The sequence below is a fragment of the Microcaecilia unicolor genome, chromosome 2 (assembly GCF_901765095.1).
Source record: "Microcaecilia unicolor chromosome 2, aMicUni1.1, whole genome shotgun sequence".
In the NCBI taxonomy this organism is placed as follows: domain Eukaryota; kingdom Metazoa; phylum Chordata; class Amphibia; order Gymnophiona; family Siphonopidae; genus Microcaecilia; species Microcaecilia unicolor.
This window is the reverse complement of record NC_044032.1, coordinates 466,145,552-466,172,512: the sequence shown is the minus strand read 5'-3', so window position 1 is coordinate 466,172,512 and position 26,961 is coordinate 466,145,552. Positions and strand designations below refer to the sequence as shown.

Here is a 26,961-nt window from a genome sequence, read left to right as displayed (position 1 = left end):
TTGACCGGTCTGGAGGGTCGTGGAGGAAGGTGAAATTAGATCTTACCTGCTAATTTTCTTTCCTCTAGACCCTCCAGACCGGTCAAGGCCCGCCCTGTCTGTACTGTAGGCCAAGAGGTCTGTAGTCTGTTGTTCTATCTTGACAGCTGTTGAGTGTGATTTCTATGGTTTCAGACTTGGTTTGTATAAGTCTGGTCAGGTGTGACCGTGTTTGTTCGTCCACCTGTGGAAGCACACACTATCTGAAGGACACAATGAAGGATATGAAGAAAGTGTCCAATTGACAATTACCACGTACGGGGTTATTAGTTCTAGTTGGTGTTGTTGTTTTCTCTGCTTTGTCAGGGTTATACTGGCTAGTGAATGTACTGCACAGGTTATATATACAGTATTCAAAAGTTCAGTGTTTCTCAGTCTCCCTCTGCTGGTAGGAGGACATAACAGGTGTAGGAATCTGCTCTAAGCGCTATTCTATAAAGAATGCTCAGCTCAGAGTGCCCTTTATAGAACAGTGCTTAGCTCGGATTTTCCCCGGCAACTAAATTTGGGCATTTTTTTTTTTTACTGAATGCAGCCCTATATCTGTTAAAAGTGGTATTCTTATAGGAACTGCCCCCTGAAAGGGCTTTTACAACAGAAGTCACTCCAATGATTCAAACCAAAAATGTGTTTAAGCCTAGTGGTTAGGGTGGTGGACTTTGGTCCTGGGGAACTGAGGAACTGAGTTTGATTCCCGGCACAGGCAGCTCCTTGTGATTCTGGGCAAGTCACTTAACCCTCCATTGCCTGCCGCATTGAGCCTGCCATGAGTGGGAAAGCGCGGGGTACAAATGTAACAAAAATAAATAAAAAATAAATATTTCTGGCTGAATGAAATATCATATATTTAACAAGGGTTTGTCAGTTAGCAAGGGATGCGAGGTTGCTCTTATTAGGGGCACAAGTATGGATCACATCCTTGCATTCCTAACACTGATACTGCCAAAAACTCGCATTTGCACCAATACAGCAAAACTATTATTGATTTAATTGTAATTAATACTTGTGTATTAAGACAACATAAAATATTAAATTCAAACTGCTCATTCTCCAAACTACACAATCTTATATGAAATAAGTTTTACAATCAGGTGTGAGAAATTTGCAATACAACAAAATTATTTTGGTTAGAATAATGAAGTGATGAAGTTAAGTAGTATTTACTCTGGTAGAATTTCCATAGAAGAAAACCTAAGAACTAAATATTTTGTCCCATCAACTACTGTAACTACAGTAACTCTTGCTCTCGTGTCAGTTAAGAGTGCCAAAGACTTTGTGGTGCAAATAGGCCAGTTTCTCCGAGCGGCTGCGACTGAGTAGAGGAAACCACTCCCAGTATGGTAGCTCTACCACAGTGTATCCCAGCAGGTGCAGCTGTCTCCTCTTCAAGCTGTGCAGGCCCAGAAGCTGTTTAGAAGCATAACAATAATGATTCCTATGGGACACCTGAATAGCCAATTTTACAATTCCCGTGTCTTTTTTCAATTGGAGTGTACTTTGTTCCTGGCAGGTCTTTGATGCTGTCAAACTATTCAGAAAGTAGTTTGAGAGAGGCACACCCTCAGAAAACACATGATTACGCTCCAATGTCTCTGTAGCCAACCCCGTTTTTTTCTGCTCCGTTACCCTGGACTCCAATTTGACTTCTTCACTTTCCATACTATCCTTTGCTCTACCTTTTCCTTTCAAAAGCTGGCCCATTAGGTCATCGGTGATATACACTCCTGTTGCTTTCATTTCAAGGTTTGGCAAGGCAGCCCGTGTAACTTCTTTGTTAAAAGGTATTGGCTTTCCATTTATATCTAAATGCACTTCCAAATCATTAGATCGAGTATGAGGTAAAATCATATGGTTCTTTATATAATGGGACCCACCCAAAATTGTCGCAAGCAATGTGACAGCTTCTAAAACTTCTGGCTTCACACAGATATCCTGGCTTGCAAAATTCCGTATCATCTCTGTCACCTCTTGTCGAACCTGCAGATTAAGACGACTTCCTTTATAATTCAGACACTCAATTCCCACGCTGCCATCGAGAGTGAAAAGATCCTTTTTAAGTTCATATGTGCTCCTTCCAATGGCCAGTTGGACAAATCTCTCACTGAGAGCCAAGTCTATAAGATCAAGGGGAAACTGCTGTGCAAATGCCAGAGCCAGCAAACTAGTCAGAAAGTGTTCCGGAAACTTCTCAAATTCATGCAGTCTTTTGCAAATCTCTTCAATGAGGCTGGAATAAAACTCTCCAGCATTTGGTGGTTCATAATTTAAAGACCCAAATGCCCACAAAAATTTGGCAATGTCTTTGCTCCGGCAATATTTTACCCTGGAAGGCACAACTGCAGCTATGGCATTCATGAGTCTTTCATCAAGATAATGCAATGCTGCACATGCCAGAGCAATGTGCATGATGCCTTGTGTACCAATACTAGGCAAGTGTTGCGGGACCACCTCTCCAAGGCGTTTCAAAAAATTTAAATGGGCAATATGAGTGTAGCGGAACATTTTAAGTACATTCACTAAAGCAAAGCTGCTAATCTCTTCCATTTTGGTGGATACCTTATCACCTATCTTACACATGACGTGCTCAGAAAGCCCATTGTTAGATTTAAAGAATCCCAAACAAACAGCACCAATCTCTTCTTCATTCATTAAATCCAAATATCTCAACAGTAAGGGCTCAAGCTTCAGCATTAGCTCCTGTGGTCCTTTACGACCTTCACCTACAACGTAGGTTAGCTGAACTAGCTGTGGCAAGGTGAGGTCTTTCCAATGCAAATTAACAAAACTTGCAAAGATCTCTAAATACTGAGGTACACTCCGGCCTAAGACACGCCACATATCAGCCACCAATAAAAGCTGATTAAGATTCATGTCCCATACCCGGCGGCAAAATTCTACTTCATATACATGCAGCATAGAATGGGCTGGTGGAATACCTAAATGTACAAAAGCCTTAAGAATATTTATTAGTTGGTCCACACTAAAGAGATGCAAGTTTTCAACACTGTAACGGCACAGCATAGCAAACCTAGTGTTTGATCGGACAACCACAAGTTGATCCAGTGGCAAACTACTAAGTTTACAAAAAGAGTCTGTAATTCTTTCCAATGTCAGACTGCTTTTCAACACAGCTACTTTGTGTAAAATCATATCCCCTTCTTCCACAGAAAGATTCCTTGAGCCTTCTGAGTGGCCAACACAAAGTGATCTATATTCTGGTCTCAGATTTTGAAAAGTCCTAGGATCTTCTTTTGAGTCATAGGCCTCAACATCAGACTCTTGCATGTCCTTTTTCTCTTTTTGTTTCAGGGTCTGCACTGAAGTAGACTGGGGAACAGGCTTATTAAATGCTAATTCCAGAAGTGTATTTTTAGTGCTGGACAACCTCCGGGAACATGTTACACTGTACATATTTTGTACTTGCTTCACACCGGTGCTAGAGTAATTATGTTCTATCAAATCTTCAGAATCTTCCATAATATGTTGGTGTACTGTATTTTTCACTCTAGTGTATGCAGATGGGTTATAATGTACCCTGTACTCAACATGGTTGACTTTTTCAATAGTTCCTGTGTTCTGTTCCTTGCTTCCAGGATCCTTGCAGTTCTCATTAGAAATGTTCTTCCTTGCACACTTGTCAATAGAAGAAAATGCAGTTGCTTTGCTGACTCTTTGTGGAAATCTTCGGCAAACCAAAGAAGCCATGGATCACAAGTTACCGGATCGGATATGGTTCCAGGTACTGAAAAAAGGTACACGAAGAATCAGCGGTTTCTATCAACACGAATTTTCATTTTTTTTTTTTTAATAAGCTTAATGTTATACAAATTTAGATGTTATGGCATTTTCATGGATCCATGATTTTACTCAGAGTTCAAAGATCCACCTCTCACCCTTCCACCCATGAGCAATTCTCTTTCCTTTGTTATCCCACCCCTATCAATCACCATCCACCACTCCTCACTCTCTTCCTCATCCCACTTTTTTCACTTAGAACTCCATCCCTTTTTTGCAGGCCACTCTCGCTCTCTGTCTTGTCCCCCCTGCCTCGCATTATCACCCCTCCTTCCTTTCTTTTCAGTGCTCCAGTTGGATCTATGCTGCTACTGCCATCTCCTCTTGGCTCCTGGGCCTGTTAGTAGACCAAATGAATTGTCAAGGCAAGCCCATTTTTGACATCCTTTCTATAATTAAGGTAAACATTCTTATGAACAAAATCAAGGCCAGCTTATCCTTGATACATAAACCCAAACTGATAACTGCTAAGATAAAAGTGGCTGTCTGCTAAATGTGGAAGCATTGTTCACTTCCTTTCCAGCTGAACTGCCTAGGTTGACAGGCTTTGAAAATGCTGCAAATATCACTCACCCAAATTAAGAAAATATACTTCTACAGACTGCAAAATATGGGCTCAGGGAGATAACAGCACTAGAGTGAATAAAGATATAAGTTCCTAAATGCTTCCTTTTGGGAGCTATTTAGAATCTATAACAAAACCACAAGACCTACCTCAGTGAATAGGTTGTATAAATATGGCATTTAAATAAACAACATACTACTATGCTAAAGTTACATTTTGTACTACTTATGTTGTTGGTTAAACGACCATAAATGCTGCTTTATCTCGTAATGAACCTGAAAATATGATAGCACAGACCAGTCTGCCCACACCCCCTGGTTGATAAGTTCCACAACAGAGAATCTTGTCCCCACCAAAAGGGGGCAATACAACCTCGCAAAAGCTCTTCAGTTAGTCCTTCAAATGGTATCAGTAAAACAATGCTGTGTAAAGTCATTCAGAGGACTTGGGTTTGATTTTGGGGTGCAGTTTTCTAGGCTAGTCAAGGTTTGCAGGTGCTGCATACGCAGCAATCAGAGTCACAGGGGAAGTACAACAGCTGAGGAATATCTTTGACTGGACAAGGTGAGTTGGAAAGTGGGATATTAAATTGGGGGGGGGGGGATGAAGGCTCACAGTGCTAGTCTTTTTTTTTTTTCTCACAGTGCTGGTCTAATAGAGGTGAATTTCTATTAAACTGGAAGCAAAATGTGTAAGGAAAAAGCGTCAAACATAAAAACTCCATCGAAACAAAAACTCAAAATTAAACATCAGTAACAAAAACTTTTTAGGACAGCAAATAATTACAGAAACCATCTGTGATGGGAAATATACAAGAGCTCTTGACAAAGTACACAATGCTCAACGTGTTTCCAGTATTATATAAGCTAGGTGGCTGCTCTAGGCCATACTCACAGGACTTTGCGCCGTCACAGTACACACCACTCAGGGGAAGAGGATATGAAACGCACAATCACCCTCAAGAACAGAGCCGCATACAGCTAACACCTCCCCGCTCACCTACCCTCCCGCTCCCGATAACCCATTCACCACCACCACGAAGCTCTGCTTGCGGTAGTAAGTCCTTAATTTCGACCCCGGAAATATCATTCCTCAGCGACGGACAGCATAATGAAACGTCGCCTAGTGAGGACGTCACTCACCGGTAGCACCCCGAGCAAGGAGGTTGGATAAAACAGGAGGCGGGATGACGTCAAAACGTTGAAGCCAATTGTTTGTCTCTGTTTCCCCCTCCACGCGCAGCCGTCATCTAGTATATTCAAAACAAAGCAAGCAGACGTGTGAGCTGCTGCATCCTTGGTGTCGTTCTTTATTGTTGGTAGCATTTTTTCGTTTATTTAATCTCACATATTTTCAAACATGCTGGCTTGTGCAGTACACAGAGGATTTATTGGTTTCATCGGTTACAGTACTGATTGTTCTACATTGTAAAACCAGTGTGGACCTGGGTGAAATACGGATTTCTTTTCATGTTAATTTGTACAGCGCTGCGTAAGTCTAGTAGCGCTATAGAAATGTTTAATAGTAGTAGTAGTAGATTTCCCGGATTTTACAGAAAACCTTTAAAAAGGCGTCACTTTTTTTCTGCCTGCCGCTGGTACGTGAGGAGTTGCCAATTCCAGCGCTGACGTGCCTGTGTTTTCTCAGCCGGTCCCACCTCCACAGTACAGGAATGGCACGTCATAATGGGCGTGACCCGGTAGAGAAGGGCTGAATACGTCAGCGAGGCTCACTGTAGCCGTGGGGGACGCTATGAGCTTCAACAAGTTGCAGTATGGACGCTTAGGGGATCGCATGCAAATGAGCTGCAGATCCCCCTTTATGCATCCTCGTTGTTTAGGAGTTCAAGCTGTCAAATCCACTGGACCTCCCTGACCCCACACTTTTTATAAAATTTACCCTCATGGTCCAGTGGACCCTGACCACCCCAATCTTTTTTTCAAGTGGAGCACGACATCCCTCTGTGACCACACAAACCCTTTTTTTTTTTTTAATTTCCATGGTGCACATACACACATATATACACACACACACTGAATATATAATAATTATGAGACCTGTCAATAATCAGAAGGACACTGGGATTGGTGAATATGAGAACTTAGCTCTCAAAGTTTATTAATTACCAAAAGCAGGATTCATCAAAGTGCATAAATCAGTCATTTCATTTCTCATATTGGGAGAGAAGCGCTCCGTGACACACAACAGGTGCCGTCATAGTTCACTGTATTCTCCCACTGACTTAACAAATTGCCAGTATTTATACTTTCCTTCTACCATTGTTTTCTATTAGCCTATACATTTGGCCACCTGCAATTTCATCATAATTGGCACATACATCCAATTATGACCAAGTTTCAACCTTAGTGAAGAAAGACTAAGGAGGCTAGGGCTTTTCAGCTTGGAGAAGAGACGGCTGAGGGGAGACATGATAGAGGTATATAAAATAATGAGTGGAGTGGAACAGGTGGGTGTGAAGCGTCTGTTCACGCTTTCCAAAAATACTAGGACTAGGGGGCATGCGATGAAACTACAGTGTAGTAAATTTAAAACAAATCGGAGAAACTTTTTCTTCACCCAACGCGTAATTAAACTCTGGAATTTGTTGCCGGAGAACGTGGTGAAGGCGGTTAGCTTGGCAGAGTTTAAAAAAGGGTTAGATGGTTTCCTAAAGGAGAAAACATAGTAACATAGTAGATGACGGCAGAAAAAGACCTGCATGGTCCATCCAGTCTGCCCAACAAGATAAACTCATATGTGCTACTTTTTGTGTATACCTTACCTTGATTTGTACCTGTCCTTTTCAGGGCACAGACCGTATAAGTCTGCCCAGCACTATCCCCGCCTCCCGCCACCGGCTCTGCCACCCAATCTCGGCTAAGCTTCTTAGGATCCATTCCTTCTGAACAGGATTCCTTTATGTTTATCCCACGCGTGCTTGAATTCTGTTACCGTTTTCATTTCCACCACCTCCCGCGGGAGGGCATTCCAAGCATCCACTACTCTCTCCGTGAAAAAATACTTCCTGACATTTTTCTTGAGTCTGCCCCCCTTCAATCTCATTTCATGTCCTCTCGTTCTACCTCCTTCGCATCTCCGGAAAAGGTTCGTTTGCAGATTAATACTTTTCAAATATTTGAACGTCTGTATCACCTTCACCTACAAGAGCACGCAACTCTGGAACGCACTGCCACGCGGCCTGAGAGCGGTCTATGAGTTGACAGACTTCCGCAAACGATTAAAGACCTATCTCTTTGAAAAAACATACAGCAAGGATTAAAACATATAAATCCCATATACATCATAATAATGCCTCAAGACATTACCTCACGTACTCTACTTCCCCGTACTCTCTCCCATTCAACAATCTACCCACTGATAAAAACTGTCTACCCATCATTCTCTTGCTATTATTCGATCACCGTAGTAATTCCCCAACGTCATATCCTATAGTTTCTACGCCCCAAAGGTGACCGATATAACTCTGTCTTCCTTAACTATTCACAATGTAACCATAATCGTAATGTAACAAACTGTATTTCTATTATTTACAATGTATTGTAAGCCACACTGAGCCCGCAAATAGGTGGGAAAATGTGGGATACAAATGCAACTAAATAAATAAATAAATAAATATCACCCCTGTTTCTCCTTTCTTCCAGAGTATACATGTTCAGGTCATCAAGTCTCTCCTCATACGTCTTGTAACGCAAATCCCTTACCATTCTCGTAAGCTTTTCTTTGTACCACTTCAATTCTTTTTACATCCTTCGCAAGGTACGGCCTCCAAAACTGAACACAATACTCTAGGTGGGGCCTCACCAACGACTTATACAGGGGCATCAACACCCCCTTTCAAGTCCATAAACCGCTACTAAATGGACTTGGGAAAAATCCACAATTCCGGGAATAACATGTATAGAATGTTTATACGTTTGGGAAGCTTGCCAGGTGCCCTTGGCCTGGATTGGCCGCTGTCGTGGACAGGATGCTGGGCTCGATGGACCCTTGGCCTTTCCCAGTGTGGCATTACTTATGTACTTATGCTTATCTCCCATCCAATTATGACCAAGTTTCAACCTTAGTGAGTTTGCTTATCTCCAAGCTTTGCTCAGCACCCCCTCTAAATTCAACTTTTCTGCACCTGGCCTTATCTTTGCCCAATTATCTCTTATCAAAGTTTCTCAAAATGCCTTTGTCCAGCTGTATGTTACACAATCCTTGACAACTTTGTAACTCTGCCAAGCTTCATCAGGCTGTCACATTTCTTCTAGTAAAATATCAGGTGTGAGAGATCCTATGATTTTACAGGCCTAGTTTGCTAGAAAGCCTGAACCTGTTTTTCACTGCAGCCAATTTGTGACAGTTATCTACAACATTATATACAAAAGTACTCCTTTACACCATCCTTATCTTCAACTTTTTTATTATTACATTACATATACCTTAGTTATCCTAATCCTCAGAACTCCCATTCACACATCTTTCACTCCTGGTTCTCAACTCTCTCACTGTGAGGATCACTTTTATCACACTTATCATATAATGACAAACTTCAATTACAGTATATATACACCGTAAAAGTACAGAGCCTGTTGGCGTTGTTACTTCTTAGTATCTTCATAATCATAAATATGATGGTGTAACCGTCCAATGAATTGAAACAAGTTCAACTGCAGTCTTTAAGTTCCACTAACCGCACTTGTAAAACAGTTTTAAGAGCTGGGTTCCAGGCAGAATCTTGTGACGTGGGAAAGGCTAACGAGGAACAACTCCACAACCTTGTACTCCCAATGAAACACCTTTTAAGCCAGCAGATTATTCTTAACGTCCCAGTTCTCCATACTACCAGGCTGCTGGCATCGGCATTTAACAAGGAGATAGAGCAGGACGTCAGAAACAGAAGGAAGCCTTTTGCGAGAAGAAGAGGACCTCGGCTGGCGAGGGGTTGGGTTCCCCTGCCAGCAAAGGCAGGCGACGGCGGGTTGGTGTCGGGAGGGGGGGTCGAGTGGGTCATTGGCAGGGGGGTCCAGGGCCAAATCTATGGGGGTCCAGGCCCCCCAGGCCCCACATAGCTACGCCACTGGTGGAGTGCATAATCTGATGCAGAAGGTAATGGTGATGGGACTGCTTGATAACAGTGATCAGATTTGATATCGACTTTGGAGTAAACACCCACAGGAAATCCAATTCATTAGCATTTCATTTTCAAAAAGGAGACTATGATAAAATGAGAAGAACAGTGAAAAACAAATTTAGGAGCAGCTGCGAAGGTCAAAATTTTACATCAGGCATGGATGCTGTTCAAAAATACCATCCTGGAAGCCCAGGCCAAATATATTCTATGTATTAAAAAAGGAGGGAGGAAGGCCAAATGACAGCAGGCATGGTTAAAAAGTGAGGTGAAGGAAGTTATTAGAGCTAAAAGAAAATCATTCAGAAAATGGAAGAAGGAACCGACTGAAAATAATAAGAAACAGCATAAGGAATAGCAAGTAAAATGTAAAGCGCTGATAAGGAAGGCAAAGATGGACTTTGAAAAAAAGATGGTGTTGGAGGCAAAAGCATACAGTAACAATTTTTGTAGGTGTATTAATAGCAAGAAGCCAGCAAAAGAATCGGTTGGACCATTAGATGGCCAAGGGGTAAAAGGGGCAATCAGGGAAGACAAAGCCATAGCGGAGAGATTAATTCTTTGCTTCGGTTGTCCCTGAGGAAGATTTGGGAGAGATACCAGTGCCATAAATGTTATTCAAAGCTGACAAGTCAGAGAAACTGAATGAAATCTCTATAGACCTGGAAGATGTAATGGCACAGTTTGACAAACTGAAGAGTAGCAAATTTCCTGTACTGGATGGTATTCATCCCAGAGTACTGATAGAATTGAAAAATGAACTTGCGGAACTATTGTTAGTAATATGTCATTAATCTTTGAAATCAAGCATGGTACTGGAAGTTTGAAGGGTGGCCAATGTAATGCCGATTTTTAAAAAAGGTTCCAGAGGGGTCGGGGAAATTATAGACTGGTGAGCCTGATGTCGGTGCCGGGCAAAATGGTAGAGACTATTATAAAGAACAAAATTACAGAGTGTATTCAAAAGCATGGATTAATGAGACAAACAGGCTCATTTTCGAAAGAGAAGGATGCCCATCTTTCAACACAAATCAGAAGATGGGTGTCCTTCTCACAGGGTCACCCAAATCGGTATAATCGAAAGCCGATTTTGGACGTCCCCAACTGCTTTCTGTCGCAGGGACAACCAAAGTTCATGGGGGTGTGTCAGAGGTGTAGCGAAGGTGGGACTTGGGCGTGCCTAACACATGAACATCCTCGACCCATAATGGAAAAAAAGGGTGTCCCTGACGAGCACTTGGACAACTTTACCTGGTCCTGTTTTTCTTACAACCAAGGCACAAAAAGGTGCCCGAACTGACCAGATGACCACCGGAGAGAATTGGGGATGACCTTCCCTTACTCCCCCAGTGGTCACTAACCCCCCACCCTCAAAAAAATCTTTAATAATATTTTGTGCCAGCCTCAAATGTCATACTTAGGTCCATCACAGCAGTATGCAGGTCCCTGGAGCAGTTTTTGTGGGTGCAGTGCACTCAGGCAGGCGGACCCAGGCCCATCCTCCCCTACCTGTTACACTTGTGGTGGTAAATGTGAGCCCTCCAAAACCCAATACAAACCCACTGTACCCACATGTAGGTGCCCCCCTTCATCCCTAAGGGCTATGGTAGTGGTGTACAGTTGTGAGGAGTGGGTTTGGGGGGGGGTTGGGGGGCTGAGCACACAAGGTAAGGGAGCTATACACCTGGGAGCTTTTTCTGAAGTTCACTGCAGTGCCCCCTAGGGTGCCCGGTTGGTGTCCTGGCATGTGAGGGGGACCAGTGCACTACAAATGCTGGCTCCTCCCATTACCAAAGGGCTTGCATTTGGTTGTTTCTGAGATGGGCATCCTTGGTTTCCATTATCGCCAAAAATCAGAAACGACCAAGTCTAGGGACGACCATCTCTAAGGACGACCTAAATGTCAAGATTTGGGCGTCCCCGACCATATTATCGAAATGAAAGATAGCCATCCATCTTGTTTCGATAATACGGGTTTCCCCGCCCTTCCATCGGGACATTTTGCGAGGACGTCCTCAGCAAAACTTGGGCATCCCTTTCGATTATGCCCCTCAAAGCCAACTTGGATTTAGTGCAGGGAAATCTTGCCTCACCAACCTATTACATTTCTTTGAAGGGGTGAACAAACACGTGGATAAAGTTGATCTGGTAGATATTGTGTATCTGGATTTTCAAAAGGCGTTTGACAAAGTACCTCATGAAAGACAAGTCATGGGAGAGGAGGTAGTGTCCTATTGTGGATTAAAAACTGGTTAAAAGATAGAAAACAGAGAGTTGGGTTAAATGGTCAGTATTCTCAATGGAGAAGAGTAGATAGTGGGGTTCCCCAGGGGTCTGTGCTGGGACTACTGCTTTTTAACATATTTATAAATGATCTAGAGATGGGAGTAACTAGTGAGGTAATTACATTTGCTGATAACACAAATTCGAAGTTGTTAAACCACAAGAGGATTGTGAAAAATTACAAGAGGTCCTTATGAGACTGGGAGACTGGGAATCTAAATGGCAGATGACTTTTAATGTGAGCAAGTGCAAAGTGATGCATGTGGGAAAGAGGAAAGTTCTACATTAGAAGTCATCGACTGGGAAAGGGATCTAGGTGGCAGCATTGATGATACGTTGAAACCCTCTGCTCAGTGTGAGGCGGCTAAGAAAGCAAATAGAATGTTAGGTATTATTAGGAAAGTAATGGAAAACAAAAATTAGGATGTTCTAATGCCTCTGTATTGCTCAATGGTGCATCCACACCTCAAATATTGTGTTCAGTTCTGGTCACCACATCTTAAAAAAGATATAGTGGAATTAGCAAAGGTACGAAGAAGTGCAATGAAAATGATAAAGGGGATGGGATGACTACTCTATGAGGAAAGGCTAAAGTGGCTAGGGCTCTTCAGCTTGGAGAAAAGACGGCTGAGGGGAGATATGAGAGAGGTTTATAAAATAATGAGTGGAGTGGAATGGGTAGACGTGAATCTCTTGTTTACTCTTTCCAAAAATACTAGGACTAGGGGGCACGCAATGTAGTTACAAAGTAGTAAATTTAAAACGAATCAGAGAAAGTTTTTCTTCACTCGATGTGTAATCAAACTCTGGCATTCGTTGCCAGAGAATGTAGTAAAAGCAGTTAGCTTAGTAGGATTTTAAAAAAGGTTTGGATGGTTTCCTAAAGGAAAAGTCCATATTACTATTACTATTACAATTCAACATGTCAAGTGCCACACATGTCGAAATTGGGGTTCCTGAAGGATTGAGTTATCCAAACTTGGCTCTGTTGGACCCCTGAATTAAGCGACACAGCATGGTGCAGGAACATTTACAAGATTCTTAAGTGATTCTTCTCTATATTTGAATTGTCATGCTTTTGGGAGAAATGGACATTGAAAAAAGTTTTTAACTTGCATGAACTTTGATTGTTATTGGCACAATTATTTTTGATTATTTTTCAGTTGAAACACAATTCATTTTGATTTATTCAGCACATACACATATATGGAAAACTCTGTGATGTTGTTATATCAGGCATGAGTACTTGAATTTGAGGCTTTATTCAAGTTAAGCCCATGCGAGTTATAGTGATGCTGTGAAGTATTATCACTTAAATTGGGTGGCGGTTGGTACATAGAGTTTCCATCACTATACTATTAACATAAGGGGTGTAGCAGTTTTTTAAAACCCACTACTTAGTGTTAGCTATTAAAGCCAGGGTAGTCTCCTTTCAAGCATTTTCAGTGGTGGAAACTGTATTTCATTGTGTTTAGGTTTTCCCTCTTGGGGTTTCTTTATTAGCTTTGTAACATACTTGGAGGCAATTCTATAACAGGGCACCTCCATTTAAGTGCCTCAATGCTGCATCGGGACAGCCTCTTCAGTAAGGAGAAATTAGGTCTTCCCTGCTAATTTTCTTTCCTTTAGGCCTTCCAGACTGGTCCACATGCTAACGAGTGGGTTATGAATGCCTACCAGCAGATGTAGACTGAGAACACAAACTTTGACTTATATAAAATCCTTGTACAGTTGCCAGGCAACCAGTAATGTTCAGTCTCTTGGGAGCAATTCTATAACAGGGCATCCATTTAGTTGCACCAGTGCTGCATCGGGTCAGCCTAGTCTATAAACCTACATAGGTGCACCTAAATTTAGGTGTTACCATTTACACCAGGTCAATGGCAGGTGTAAATGGGAGTGCCATGCATAACTTAGAGTATTCTATAAGTTGTGTATCTTAGTTGGAGCTGTACTCAAGTCCCTTCCATGCAATGCCCATGTGTATGCTCCTCCCTGCAGTTACATGCTATAGTGCTTACACATGTTTTTAGAATTGCACATAGGAGGAAATTCAATAAATGCCACTGAAAAACTTGAACACTATTCTATAAAGGGAGTTTGCCCTTTATAGAATAGCGTTCAGTGTGGATCCCGAATCTAACTTTTGGGTGCATACTTACGCCTGCTAAAAGCAGGTGTAAATGCCGACATCCAACGCTTCAGGTGAATTCTGTTAATCCATGTGCAATGTTTTGGAATGCCCTTGGCCATACCCCCTTTTCAGATATGCACAACTTAAGTTATGCACCATGCTTTTATATAATAGAACACAGTGAGATGCACATGAAAATATTTTTTAAGACTGCCAATTAACATTAATAATCAGTTGTTAGCACCCAATTATTGATGTTTCAGAGCTCATTAGTCAATTAATTTTCACGCGCATCTTTGATGTGCACACAAGGTTGGGCACAATATATAGAATCCAGAGGATAATGACCTTATGCATGCAAGGCACGTGTGTAACTGCACAAGCCCAGTTATAGAATTGGTTTTTTTTGTGAACTATAATTGGAAAAGCAGCTCCTTGTGACTCTGGGCAAGTCACTTAACCCTCCATTGCCCCAGGTACAAATAAGTACCTGTATACAATATGTAAGCCGCATTGAGCCTGCCATGAGTGGGAAAGCGCGGGGTACAAATGTAACAAAAAAAAAGCGAGGAGTAATTAACAAGGATCAATGGCTGAAGACTTGTAGTGGAGTAGCCTAGTGGTTAATGCAGCGGACTTTGATCCTGGGGAACTGGGCTTCCCACTGCAGCTCCTTGTGACTCTGGGCAAGTCACTTAACCCTCCATTGCCCCACATACAAATAAGTACCTGTATATGCTATGTAAACTGCTTTGAATGTAGTTGCAAAAACCACAGAAAGGCACTATATCAAGCCTCATTTCCCTTCCCCTTCAGTCCTCTCTGCTACCAGCATGGGGTTTCTCCTGTTAAAGCACTTTACTTTGTATTTTATTTTTCTATCCTGACCTCCTCCAAGGAAAACAAGTCAGGGAAGCTTATATTATCCTTGTTATGATGTGCTCAGGTCATTAGCTTGAAAGGATATGAGACACAAGTCCCAGAAGTGCTGATACTGCTGGGGCATACTTTACTTATGTAATGTATGCTTGTAACTTTTCACGTGCTTGTCAATCTTTTTGTGGCTGTGACCCCATGATAGCAGCCAAATAAAACTGTGTGACCCCCAGAGGTGCAGAATAAATGATATACCTATAGATTGTCCACCCAGCTCAGGACTCCAATCGTTGGTTTTTAAAATCTCATTTGGGGTCCCAACCCACAGTTTCGGAAGCTTTTGTTTACTGGCTGATATTCAAAACCATTTAACTGGCCAGAGATGGCTTTCTCCCACTGAATATCCCTGATTTGTGCTTAGCTGATAGCCGGTTATATTGCGCATCGCTGGCTAAATGTGGTGGCCAAATCTGGCCGTGTCAATAATAGGTCTATCTTTGGCAGCATGAACTTAGCCAGCCAGCATTGAATATCGACTTGGCTATGCTCTTAGCAGCCAAATATAAACTGGATATTCAACACTGGTCACTGGAAATGGCCTAGCATTGAATATACGGGCTGAACGCAGACCCCAAGAGGCAACCCAGCTATCTCCCACAGTTCAAATATCGGGCCCTTAGAGTTTACAACAGCCAAAAAGAAAAAAAAATTGGTAAACGTAGAAAAGCAGATGCATGTTTGGATCAGATGCACCAACCTTGTCCTGTGTTTCTCACATACATCTTCCAGCAGAGAAATTTTCTAAGCAATATGTTTAAAGACTGTACTCCACACAGTCACTCCATCTGGACCCCATATTACTGCCAACAAGACACTGTACACAACCAAAATTATTATAACGTGTTTTCATTTTGAGTTTTTTTTTCACATAAGCTGACTGCAGGATCGAGTATGCTCTTCTCTCTGTTTTCCACTGGAATCTTGCCTGGGCTATTCCAGGCAAACAGAGACTTTGCACTGTGTTGTTTGTCTCTTACATATTACCCCTCTAGGAAATGAAAGCCAGGGATACCGAATTACTGTACCTTTAACATTTATTGCAATCATAGACTTTTGTCAGAGTTTGTTCATGGTGTGAACTATTATCTTTATATCAATAATTCATAGACACCATATCCGCTTTATCAGAAAAAAATATTCAAAATGTCATGAAAATATTTCAGCTCGGCAGGCAGGAATGTTTAGTATTATACGTATATTACATAACTGATGCTGTACTCAGGTTAGAATTAAAGTAGTTTTGGAGACCAGGGAGCAGAAAGCAGGAGGACAGGCAAGTACAGCAAACATTTACGGACAAGAATACATATGATACAGTCAACTGAAAGGAATGAGACATATTTTAGAGGTAAGGATACAGCACATAGCGTATGGAGATGGAGATGACACTCATACAACATACCACAGCAGTAGAGGGTCAGAAGTACAGCAGATCCAGTACTGACATATCATGGGTACAACAGATACAGAGTTAAGATGGCATGACTGTAGCTTGGTTTTTCCTTTCTCCAAAGGGTTAAACATACAACTCGTTAACCAAGAAATCTCAGTCCTTACAGGTCAATGTTTTTCCAGTATGAACAGTAGTAAAGCACTTCCTTCCAAAAGACTCCAGAATTGCTCATACTGCTGTCAGTGGAGTTAAGAGGCTTATATCAGTTTTGTGGCCCCAGCCAGTTGTCAACATTTGCCTGAAGGTTCATCTGGGGCTGTCTGAACTCTAAGAACAGGGACCTAGCCGAACTGTAGCCTTTTCTCAGCTATCCTAAATTCATAATTTTATCAGTATATGTGTCAGTTTGACTTAGAAATTATGCACTTAGCAAACTGTTAGTGTGGGAATGACAACTGTGTGCACAACTCCTCTTACAATGCAAGGACTTGGCTTCCTCACTTTTGGATAGAGAACTCAAGTAGTTTATGCCTTTATATATAAATTTACTCTTTGCCCAATCTTTTGTGCCCTAGCTGGACAGCTCAAAGGGCATAAAGACATAAAGAGATACTTTTGTGGACCATTTTATGAATAAAAAGCTATTTTATGTGTATAAATGGACTCGCATAAAAATTAGGTCACACCTAAAATACACATAGTACAAGCTGGTGTGCACTTTTAAAGCAGGTGCATAGGGGCGGAGTCAGGGTGATTGTGGGTGGTGTTACAATTTAGGCATATATTTGCTAACATTTACGGCTGCTCTCAAGTAGGCCTAATATCTGCACCTTGAATGCCCATGCTATTGCTGCAGGATTTGTGCTAGTAAAGTCATATAGGCGCCTACCAGCACTATTTTAGATAGAATGTAGAAACCAGAACTGATACGTCCAGGTCGGGACACATACAGCTCCAGTAGTTTTTTATTAAAGGATCTGCAGACAGAGACTTTTGTAAAATACATACAGGAGTGCACATGCATTTGCCCGTACATGCAGCAGGAAGAAGCCAACTTACAAAGATACATGTTGAAAAACTGAACAGAGGAACTCAGCAACTTATATATGTAAGTTACTCAGGCATGTATTCATTTTCATTTTGGAGAGAAAAATAAGCAACGGCAATTAAGGGTGAGAACTCCCTTAATTCCTCTTGAAAAGAGCTGACCTAAGCGAGCATTTTTTACAAACCTACATGGCCAAGGAGCACTAGCAAATCCTGATGCTGATATATTGGGACAGACATGTGCATTCCTTTTCTTAAATGGGGAATACACATGGAGATTTTGGTTCCATTCAAACCCTTCCCCCTTGCAGTCTATGCACATGTAACTACCAGCTTTCTAAATCTGGGTTTTTACTTGTGTATGTGATATACACTTGCAAATGTGTACATCGTGAATAAGGAATAGTGCCAAAATAAGTGCCTCTTGTTCAGTTAACTGAGATGCCCTTATTATAATATTAATCCCAAAGTGTGTAATAAAATCGTTCTCCTCTCTCTCCCAGCTCACACTGGCTAGGCCAGAGGATAAATACCAAATATAGAAGAACATCCCCCATTCCACCCTATCCCCTCAATACTTTTGATACAAGATTCCTACTTATAATGCTTTATCATTGGTAAAAAGCTCCTTTCTCGAGAAAGAAGGGAGATTTCTGGTCAGTACCCACAATGTTTCTTCTTGCCCCTCCTGAGCTAAAATGCAAAAAACAGTGTGTGCCCTCAGGTGATCATCAAGAAATAAACGAAGCACACATTAAGGAGAGAAAATTAGGAAAACACATCTGCTCTTACTGTACAACCAAGTCTACAACATATAAGTCACAGAATTTGATTTTAATAATATGTACAGGACTTGACCATTATTTACATACAAGTACACTTGTCTCAGTATATAACTTAGCAGCATATAGTATATAATACGGTTTCTATGTAAACTAGTAAGCACTTCACGTACATAAAACTGCCAGTGATTTTCCTTACAGTTCTATGCTAGTGACATTTGTCTTTCTGAATGAAAATGATCATGAGATTCAATCCAGATTAGAACAACTGGGGAAAAAACAGGAAGCAACATGATTTTAATGCATATATATATAGATGCACAGATACTATGCCATAGATAAACTTTCTGAATAATGCTAAGCAGCATTACATGTCTTTTGGATAACATATGACTAGCAAGTTATTTCGGGGGGCCTTTTACAAAGCTACGCTACCATTTTTAGCTCACGGTAAAAAAATCAGCCGTCGGTAAATGCTGAGACGCCCATAGGAATATAATGGGCGTCTCAGCGTTTATCGCCAGCTGATTTTTACAGCAAGCTAAAAACGCTAGCGCGTCTTTGTAAAAGTCCCCCTTTATGTTTTACATTTGAAGCAATAAAACAGAACTGATAAAACGGGTAGACAAACATTACTAGACAAACATGACATTCTGAAAGCTTGATTTAAGGACTAGGGAAAAGGTCTTACTCTGCTACTTTTACGCATTTTTATTTATTTTTTGGTTTTAATGTTTTTGCCAAGTGCCAAACAAGGATCTGCCCTATTTTCAAAGTGCACCAAAATAGGTTTGTGTACCTTTTTACTGGGTAGTGGTGGGAACTGTGATGCTTTTTTTTATTTTGCACAAGCCTTAAAATATGGCACAAACACAAAACACAGTGTGCACTGAAGGTACCACCAGTCAGCTCATTTTTTTGCGGGGGAAAAGGCTGTCCTTAAATCTGTGCCTGTGAGTCATATAACTCTTTCCTATATAATTCAGTATTAATCATGTATGCACACTCGTCAACAGAACTGCATAGCCTCCCTCACAAATGCCCAAACGCACACACCATGTATATGTCAAAGCCTTCTTTGCTAAGTTTTTTAAATTGTTTTGATTTATACTAACAAAAAGAAAATTAGGCCAAGAGGTGGTAGTGCCTTATGCAGTGGAACTTTCTAGTGAATTCTAGATGGCAAGGAATGGAGGGGCTTAGTTTGTGTTTGTTTTTCAGATTTTACATACAAGTAGTTAGAAAGCCCTTACATTTGTGTAGGTACTGCCAGTTAATATATACAGTACTCTCTAATGGTGACTATTCACTCTCACTACAGGGGCCAGAGCTGCACAGACTCATGGTCCAGCTACACTGCCAAATGTTCCAGACAGGCCAAGTTACCTAGTTCCAAGACGGAGATTTTAAGCCAGTTTGGGGTTTCAAGAAACCTTATCCTGGGGACTGCAGCACTGATTTCATGGGTGGAATCAAAGACTACAAATACCATACTGCTTTTGGGATATAAACCAGGACTGGCCAAAAAATCTCCCATCCAGAACTGGATAACTTGACAGCTCTGAGTGTTGACGAAAAAAGGTTCAGAAGCACCTGTTGGAAAGGTTACATCATACTAAGCCACACAGCACATCAAATTCACTCACAAACTGTAAGGTAGTGTTCTGGCATCAGGGCTTCCCAGCCAGTCAAGGTTTCAGAATATCCACAGTGAAGACTCATGAGCTAGATTTGCATGCTTTAGAGACCTAGCATATGCAAATTTTTCTCATGCATATTCATTCTGGATATTCTGAAAATCAGACTGGCTTTTAAAGGGTGGTGGGCATCACTATCAAAGGTTTGGGAAGCCCTGGCCTAAGTGCTGCAGTGTTAGGCTAGACGGATTTAAAAAAAAGTCCAATACCATCTGAAAAACATAGAAATTCAGCATAAATGCATAACAGTCTGAAATGCTCCCACCATGCAGTGGCACGCACTGAAAAGCATTCTCAGCAGATGTTCCACAAATGACATCTGGGAATATCTGAGGAGCAAGGAAGCACCAAACTTAAGGTACAGAAAATAAACACTTGAGGATTCTTGTGTTTTTCAGTTGTAATTTCCATAGCGCTACTGTTCTCTTTCAGATCACCTCTTTCTCATCCTCAACATTAAAGCATGTGTATGCTTCACTTATTTGTTTAGTAAACATAGACACAAATATGTGACTGTAGCATCATAACACATGTATGACACAGAATCGATCCATTTAGACAGCTACCGTAGACACTAAGTACATTCTGAGTCAGCTGTCACCTTGGAGAACTGCTCCATTAGCCAATATGGCTAAAATGCCTTGAGGGCCCAAAGCCACTCTGAACTGTCTTGCTACTGCAGTTTAAAAGAAAGAAAGAAAATAAAGCAATAACAGTCGCATCACATTCAATGAGTAGCTGAAGGGCCACAATCATCTTAACTTTAAAACACGACAAGTGTCCCATCCTCTGTACTATTGTGGACATAATCCCACCGTTTTACCTACAGAGCTCCGAAGAGCACAGTGAGGGTGTACGATGCAAGCACCTGTCACAAAATAGCATATTGTTCTTAGGAAGATCACTGGCTGCAGTAGATAGTACATGCACTACAACAAGTTATTTTTTTTTATCAGTTTGGTCCTTTAAAAATGTTTTTAAATTTCTGTAGATTCTATCCTCTCTAGCCTCGAAGAAGTCCATGGTTTCTTGTCCTCTGCCGGTGGCGTTGTTGCCTTGGTGTTCATCTCGTTCACCTTGTGTTCCAAGTGTTGGTTTTTCTGGTACATCTCCACGTAGCTCATCTGCAGCTGCTTCTGGTATTTAATCACTTTTTCCTTCTCTTCCTGCCACGTGCGCCGTTCTTCCTCAAAGTCCACGACCTGCTGGTCCCGCTGCTGACGCTCCAAGTTCAGCGCCATCTGCAGCTTCTCCACCTCTTTCTTCAAGGTGTTGACACTGTCCTCACTTTGGCGTTTCATCTTTGCCTCATCGCTTTCACAGGCCAGGGTGTCCCTCAGTTTCTCAGTGAGCTCTGGGCTGTAAGGGCTGTGGCCCAGACTGGTAAGTGCTTGCTTTAAGCCAGATATTTCAAGCTCACACTGGTTCAGTTTCTCCCGCTGGTGCTGCACTTCATTGATTTTTCTCTGCAGTTCATTCTCACAGATCTCCAGGCTGACACTCTTGGAGCTATAGGAGTCCTTCAGAGACAATATCTGCTCTTCCTTTTCTCTCAGGAAGACCTTTGCCTCTTTGAGCTGGGTTCTCAGCCCAACAATCTCGTTTAGTTTCTGGGTGACATCTGCTTGAGAGTCCTTCAGCTGCTGCTTGAGCAAGGAGATCTCCCCAGCCTTCTGACAAACCTGAAATAAGCAGAAACAGATTAAGAAGAGTCCAGCTGGGCAGAAGTACAGTATACACTTTATTTTAAAGAAATTCTTTGACAATTTCATCATTATACATAGATGACAAAACATAACACACTGGGTGCAGTAAATGTCTGGAACACATGTACCTGAAATTGCTAGAATTGTTAACTTTAACAACAAAATCAAATTAATAGAATTCATTTCACAAGCCCCAAGCAATCCCATTCACTCCAGCCTTTTATGTTATGAAGTTTATTTCTGTAGGACTTCTGGGAATCTGCCATTTGGAATGCTTGATCAAATTTGGTGTGTCTCTACTTGAAACCACCATAGTGTAAAATCATGCATCTGTGTCTTAAGTTTTCTTCCTCCTGGCCTCTGATCTCTATGAGCTAGGAAGAGCCTTCAAGCCAAGCCAGTATACAATAAGGAGTGATACTGAAGATTGCACGAACCAGAACCTATAAAGTTACTGGCCTCTTTGGATGTGTGAGGGTGGAGGCCTCTCTGCATCTCTTCTAATCACACTAATAAGAGGGGAAAGCTGAGCTATACTTGTGAAGTTCATCAAGGCATCCTGACCATAACTCTTGAGGTTCAGGCAGGAATGGTCTTAGCAAGTGCAGGGCCCTGTGCTGACCAATTTGATGGGGCCCAATTCTAGCCCCGCCCCACCCTAGCTCCACCCCTCCGAGCTCCAGGGCCCCCTCCCTCTGAACTCCAAGGGCCCCCTCCCTCCATCCGAGCTCCAAGGGCCCCCCTCCCTCTGAGCTCCAAGGCCCCCTCCCTCCCAGCTCCAAGGCCCGCCTCCCTCCCAGCTCCAAGGCTCCCCTCCCTCCGAGGCCTCCCTCTGAGCTCCAGGGGCCTCCCGCCATCCCTCCGAATTTTAAAAATCATCTTACCTTGTCGGGTTACAGCGGCAGGCAGCAGCAGTGAAAAGCGTGCGAGCTCGGCGCTTCAGGAGCCTTCCTTTTTCTCTCTCAGCTCTGGTCCCGACTCCCGCCCTCATTTCCTGTTTCTGCAAGGGCGGGAGGGCGGGACCAGAGCTGAGAGAGGGAAGGGAAGGCTCCTGAAGCGCCGAGCAGCTCGCACGCTTTTCACTGCTGCTGCCGTAACTCCGACGAGGTAACTTAGATGACTTTTAAAATTCAGAGGGAGGGGGACTAGAACTCAGCCGGTTGGAGAGGAGTTCAGGTGCGCCGTGTGGGGCCAGCTGCCTGGATAACCTTCGACATGGAGGCAAAATGTATGATCTATGAGCCAAATAATTGACCCTCTGTGGCATTTCTGCTCACGCTTCAAGAAGCACATTCAGACTAGCTCAGGGGTTATTCAGCTCTGTCCTGTGGACATGTCCTTCTGTGCATAACTGTCTCCTACACTTCTGAACTTTGCAAAATCAAGGTCCATGCGAGTACAGTATGCAAAATATCCATGATACAACGGATACACTAAGCAAATTATATCTGGCATAGATGGATCTGTATACGTCCCTGTTTCAGCCCCATGTAAAGCTTGAAATGAATTTAGATATAGCATTTTTCTGTTCCCTGTCGAGGACTTAGTTTGGTTTACTTCAAACAATTCCTAGGATGGAAAGGAGAGGTAAATATTTTACTTCCATTCTGCTCTACTCACTCTCTCACTATTCTTACTTACCTTCGTCTATTATGCAGTAACTTGTTTACATTTTGGTTTATTCTTGCAGGTTTTTCATAGGCAATCACATATTTTGCACTATTACAAAGTGAGCTCACATAAATTTATTCTAGCTAACACCTGGTGAAATTTACCCTGCTCTACTAACACCTGACCTCAACCCCTATCCCCAAGTAACCCAACATGCTGCCTCCTGAGCCTTACCCAAAGGCCACCATCACTAATGTTGCTGTATCCTTCACTGATGTCACTTGAGCTGATAGAGCATATCTGTTTGCTCTCAAAAGGGAAAGAAAGCTGCCACTGGAGTCTTGTAGCATGCATGCATACTCTTCCAGTTACCAAACAGTGCCACAAACATGTGGACAAAGGGGAGCCGGTTGATATTGTGTATCTGGATTTTCAAAAGGCGTTTGACAAGGTACCTCGTGAAAGGCTACAGAGGAAATTGGAGGGTCATGGGATAGGAGGAAATGTCCTATTGTGGATAAAAAACTGGTTGAAGGATAGGAAACAGAGAGTGGGGTTAAATGGGCAGTATTCACAATGGAAAAGGGTAGTTAGTGGGGTTCCTCAGGGGTCTGTGCTAGGATCGCTGCTTTTTAATATATTTATAAATGATTTAGAGATGGGAGTAACTAGCGAGGTAATTAAATTTGCTGATGACACAAAGTTATTCAAAGTCGTTAACTCGCGACAGGATTGTGAAAAATTACAGAAGGACCTTACGAGACTGGGCGACTAAATGGCAGATGACGTTTAATGTGAGCAAGTGCAAGGTGATGCATGTGGGAAAAAAGAACCCGAATTATAGCTATGTCATGCAAGGTTCCACGTTAAGAGTTATGAACCAAGAAAGGGATCTGGGTGTTGTCGTCGATAATACACTGAAACCTTCTGCTCAGTGTGCTGCTGCGGCTAGGAAAGCGAATAGAATGTTGGGTATTATTAGGAAAGGTATGGAAAACAGGTGTGAGGATGTTATAATGCTATTATATCGCTCCATGGTGCGACCGCACCTTGAGTATTGTGTTCAATTCTGGTCGCTGCATCTCAAGAAAGATATAGTGGAACTGGAAAAGGTGCAGCGAAGGGCGACTAAAATGATAGCGGGGATGGGACGACTTCCCTATGAAGAAAAACTAAGGAGGCTAGGGCTTTTCAGCTTGGAGAAGAGACGGCTGAGGGGAGACATGATAGAGGTATATAAAATAATGAGTGGAGTGGAACAGGTGGATGTGAAGCGTCTGTTCACGCTTTCCAAAAATACTAGGACTAGGGGGCATGCAATGAAACTAGTGTAGTAAATTTAAAACAAATTGGAGAAAATATTTCTTCACCCAACGCGTAATTAAACTCTGGAATTCGTTGCCGGAGAACGTGGTGAAGGCGGTTAGCTTGGCAGAGTTTAAAAAGGGGTTAGACGGTTTCCTAAAGGACAAGTCCATAAACCACTACTAAATGGACTTGGGAAAAATCCACAATTCCAGGAATAACATGCATAGAATGTTTGTACGTTTGGGAAGCTTGCCAGGTGCCCTTGGCCTGGATTGGCCGCTGTCGTGGATAGGATGCTGGGCTCGACGGACCCTTTGTCTTTTCCCAGTGTGGCATTACTTATGTACTTATATGAGCTGCAGTGAGTATCAAAAGTTTGAATGCAAGGCAACAAAGAGTAGTGATAAATGGAATTCATAGGAGGAAAATGGCATTACCAGTGGTGTTAATTCAGATCTTCATTGGAGTCTCCATACTTGTTGTAAACTGAGGAAAAGGAGGAAAAGACTTCAGAAGCTCAGCTAGATCATTAAAATCTTTAGATATTGCTGAGTAGATTAATCATGAGTCAGAACACCCTCCCTATCCTGTTTTTTTACAATTTTTGACAATCATGCATTTTTCTGCAACTTCTCCACGTGAATTTATAAAATAAACTGGAATTTTTATATTAACTTAGCTGGAAAAAGGCAACTTAACTGGCAATTGGTTGGCTCAACAGAGCACTGACATTTCACTGTTGCTTCTTCAGGAGCTGCACTAATTATTTCCTTTTTTACGAGCCCTATAAAGCAATCACATCAGACTCAGTACTCGTAATTAATCTAGTTCAATATACTGGCATTTTAAAGCCTAAATGTAAAACTTAGCATCAAGAAATTTACCTTAAAGCCTCGTTCAGCTAGCTCATCCAGCAACCACTGTTTTTCAAAATGGTGCCTGATATTTAAATAGGACACTGTCATGGTACAGCCAATCATGTCTCGGTGAACAAAATAAACATACTTGATAGGTTAAAGATTCTGTCTATCATATGTATCAGGAACACAAAATGCTCCTCTTTCATTGAGATTTTCAAAAACACAGCAAATTAGAGAGAAACATTAAAGGAAAACCTTCCAGTTTATATTAATATTTAACACTTTAGGGGGCTGCAAGACTAATCTATGGATCCACTGTTGTTCAGTCTGTAATAAATTTTTTACCCTGCTTCCACCCTTCATATCATCCATAAGGTGATCTACAACGAAACATCTGAGATCTTAAAATTTATCAGATAAATCTACACAATGTGTTACCACAGGAGCGTCTAATTTTTTACGTACAATTCAGAATGTATGTTCATTCATCCCGATCTTCAATGCTCTCGTGGTTTTATCTACATAAACCCTCAAACATGGGTATATCACTACGTACACCACAAATGCACTATTGCAGTTAGTCCAATATTTAAGTTTATATTTCTTTTGATCTACAGGACTTAAAAATTCACAGATCTGTAATGTTATTTGACAGGTTTTACAATTTCACAAAGTAGAAATCTTACGGAACTTTTGAAGGGTAATAAATATTCTCAACTGACAACAGAGTCAAAAAAACAAGGTTAGGTCATTTTCCATGTGGTAATTATAAAACCTGTCAAAAAAACGTTACAGGCTTTAAGATAAATTTCTTGATGCTAAATTTTACCTTTAGGCTTTAAAATGCAGGTATATTGAAATAGATTAATTACTAGTACCGAGTCTGATGTGATTGCTTTATAGGGCTTGGAAAAAGGGAAACTACTGGTGCAGCTCCTGAAAAAGCAATAGTGAAACATCAGTGCTCTGTTGAGCCAGCCAATTACCAGTTAAGTTGCCTTTTTCCAGCTAAGTTGATATAAAAGTCCAAGCTTATTTTATGATGTACATGGAGAAGTTTCGGAAAAATTGATGATTATCAAAAGTAGTAAAAAAATGGGATAGAGAGGTTCTTCTGACTCACGAGGAAGCTGCTCAGCAATACAATTTATATCTAAAGATTTCAGGGGGTCCTTTATAACGTGTGCTTACTGCTCGCTAATCTGGAACTACCATCGTCCCAACATGGCCGCTGGTGGTAGTTCCAGCTGCAATGTGCACCATTTTTGGCACTCCGGAAACTTTTTTCTGTAGCATGGTGCATCGCTGTGCACTGTCCAGTTATTGCTGGGTTACCATGGAAGCCCTTATTACCACCTGAATGGGTAAGTGCTCCCCACCGCATAGCCATGTGGTAAGGGTTATCTTACCTCATGGCAGGGGCGTATCAGAGGTTCGGCGGTAGGGGGGGCAGGGGCTAGAGTGAGGGGGCACATTATAGCCCCCCCCCCCCCCCGGCAGAAGTTTGGAGCCATTATATATTTATTACCAGTGGTGTGCCACAGGGATTGGTTCTTGATCCAATTCTTTTAAATATTTTTATTAGCGATACTGCGGAAGGGCTGCCTGGTAAGCTTTACTTCTTTGCAGATACCACCAAAATCTGCAATAAGACAGACACCCCAGATAGTG

The 26,961-nt window shown here is 41.9% G+C and overlaps 3 protein-coding genes across 8 annotated transcripts in view; all 3 read right to left on the bottom strand.

Annotated features, from left to right (window-relative positions):
- UBOX5 (U-box domain containing 5) overlaps nucleotides 1-5,501 on the bottom strand; it is a 59,635-nt gene extending 54,134 nt beyond the window's left edge. Inside the window, exon 1 of one of the 3 annotated variants that reach the window (XM_030191006.1) lies at nucleotides 5,435-5,501. The gene's annotated coding sequence lies outside the window, so the exon portion shown is untranslated. Of the gene's footprint in view, nucleotides 1-5,293; nucleotides 5,375-5,402 lie in introns of those variants that run through there. The other 2 variants (XM_030191005.1, XM_030191004.1) reach the window with 2 other exon arrangements.
- Nucleotides 1,019-9,646, bottom strand: FASTKD5 (FAST kinase domains 5). Of its 4 annotated transcripts, none has more exons than XM_030191000.1 (2): nucleotides 9,575-9,646; nucleotides 1,019-3,721 (listed from the first exon to the last, which is right to left on the bottom strand). In XM_030191000.1, the coding sequence occupies exons 1-2, from the start codon at nucleotides 9,598-9,600 to the stop codon at nucleotides 1,291-1,293; spliced, it is 2,457 nt and encodes an 818-aa protein (XP_030046860.1). In that variant the 5' UTR covers nucleotides 9,601-9,646; the 3' UTR covers nucleotides 1,019-1,290. The 4 variants fall into 4 exon arrangements, with proteins under 4 accessions (XP_030046860.1, XP_030046862.1, XP_030046863.1 ...); XM_030191002.1 differs by lacking the exon at nucleotides 9,575-9,646 and adding an exon at nucleotides 5,403-5,472 and having other exon boundaries at nucleotides 1,019-3,781; XM_030191003.1 differs by lacking the exon at nucleotides 9,575-9,646 and adding an exon at nucleotides 5,399-5,465 and having other exon boundaries at nucleotides 1,019-3,781.
- A 9,169-nt stretch (nucleotides 9,647-18,815) lies between these two features.
- Nucleotides 18,816-26,961, bottom strand: part of LZTS3 (leucine zipper tumor suppressor family member 3) — a 179,640-nt gene continuing 171,494 nt past the window's right edge. The window contains exon 4 of the mRNA XM_030190999.1: nucleotides 18,816-21,487. Coding sequence (XP_030046859.1) covers nucleotides 20,783-21,487 — 705 coding nt within the window. The 3' untranslated portion in view covers nucleotides 18,816-20,782. The remainder of the gene's footprint in view (nucleotides 21,488-26,961) is intronic.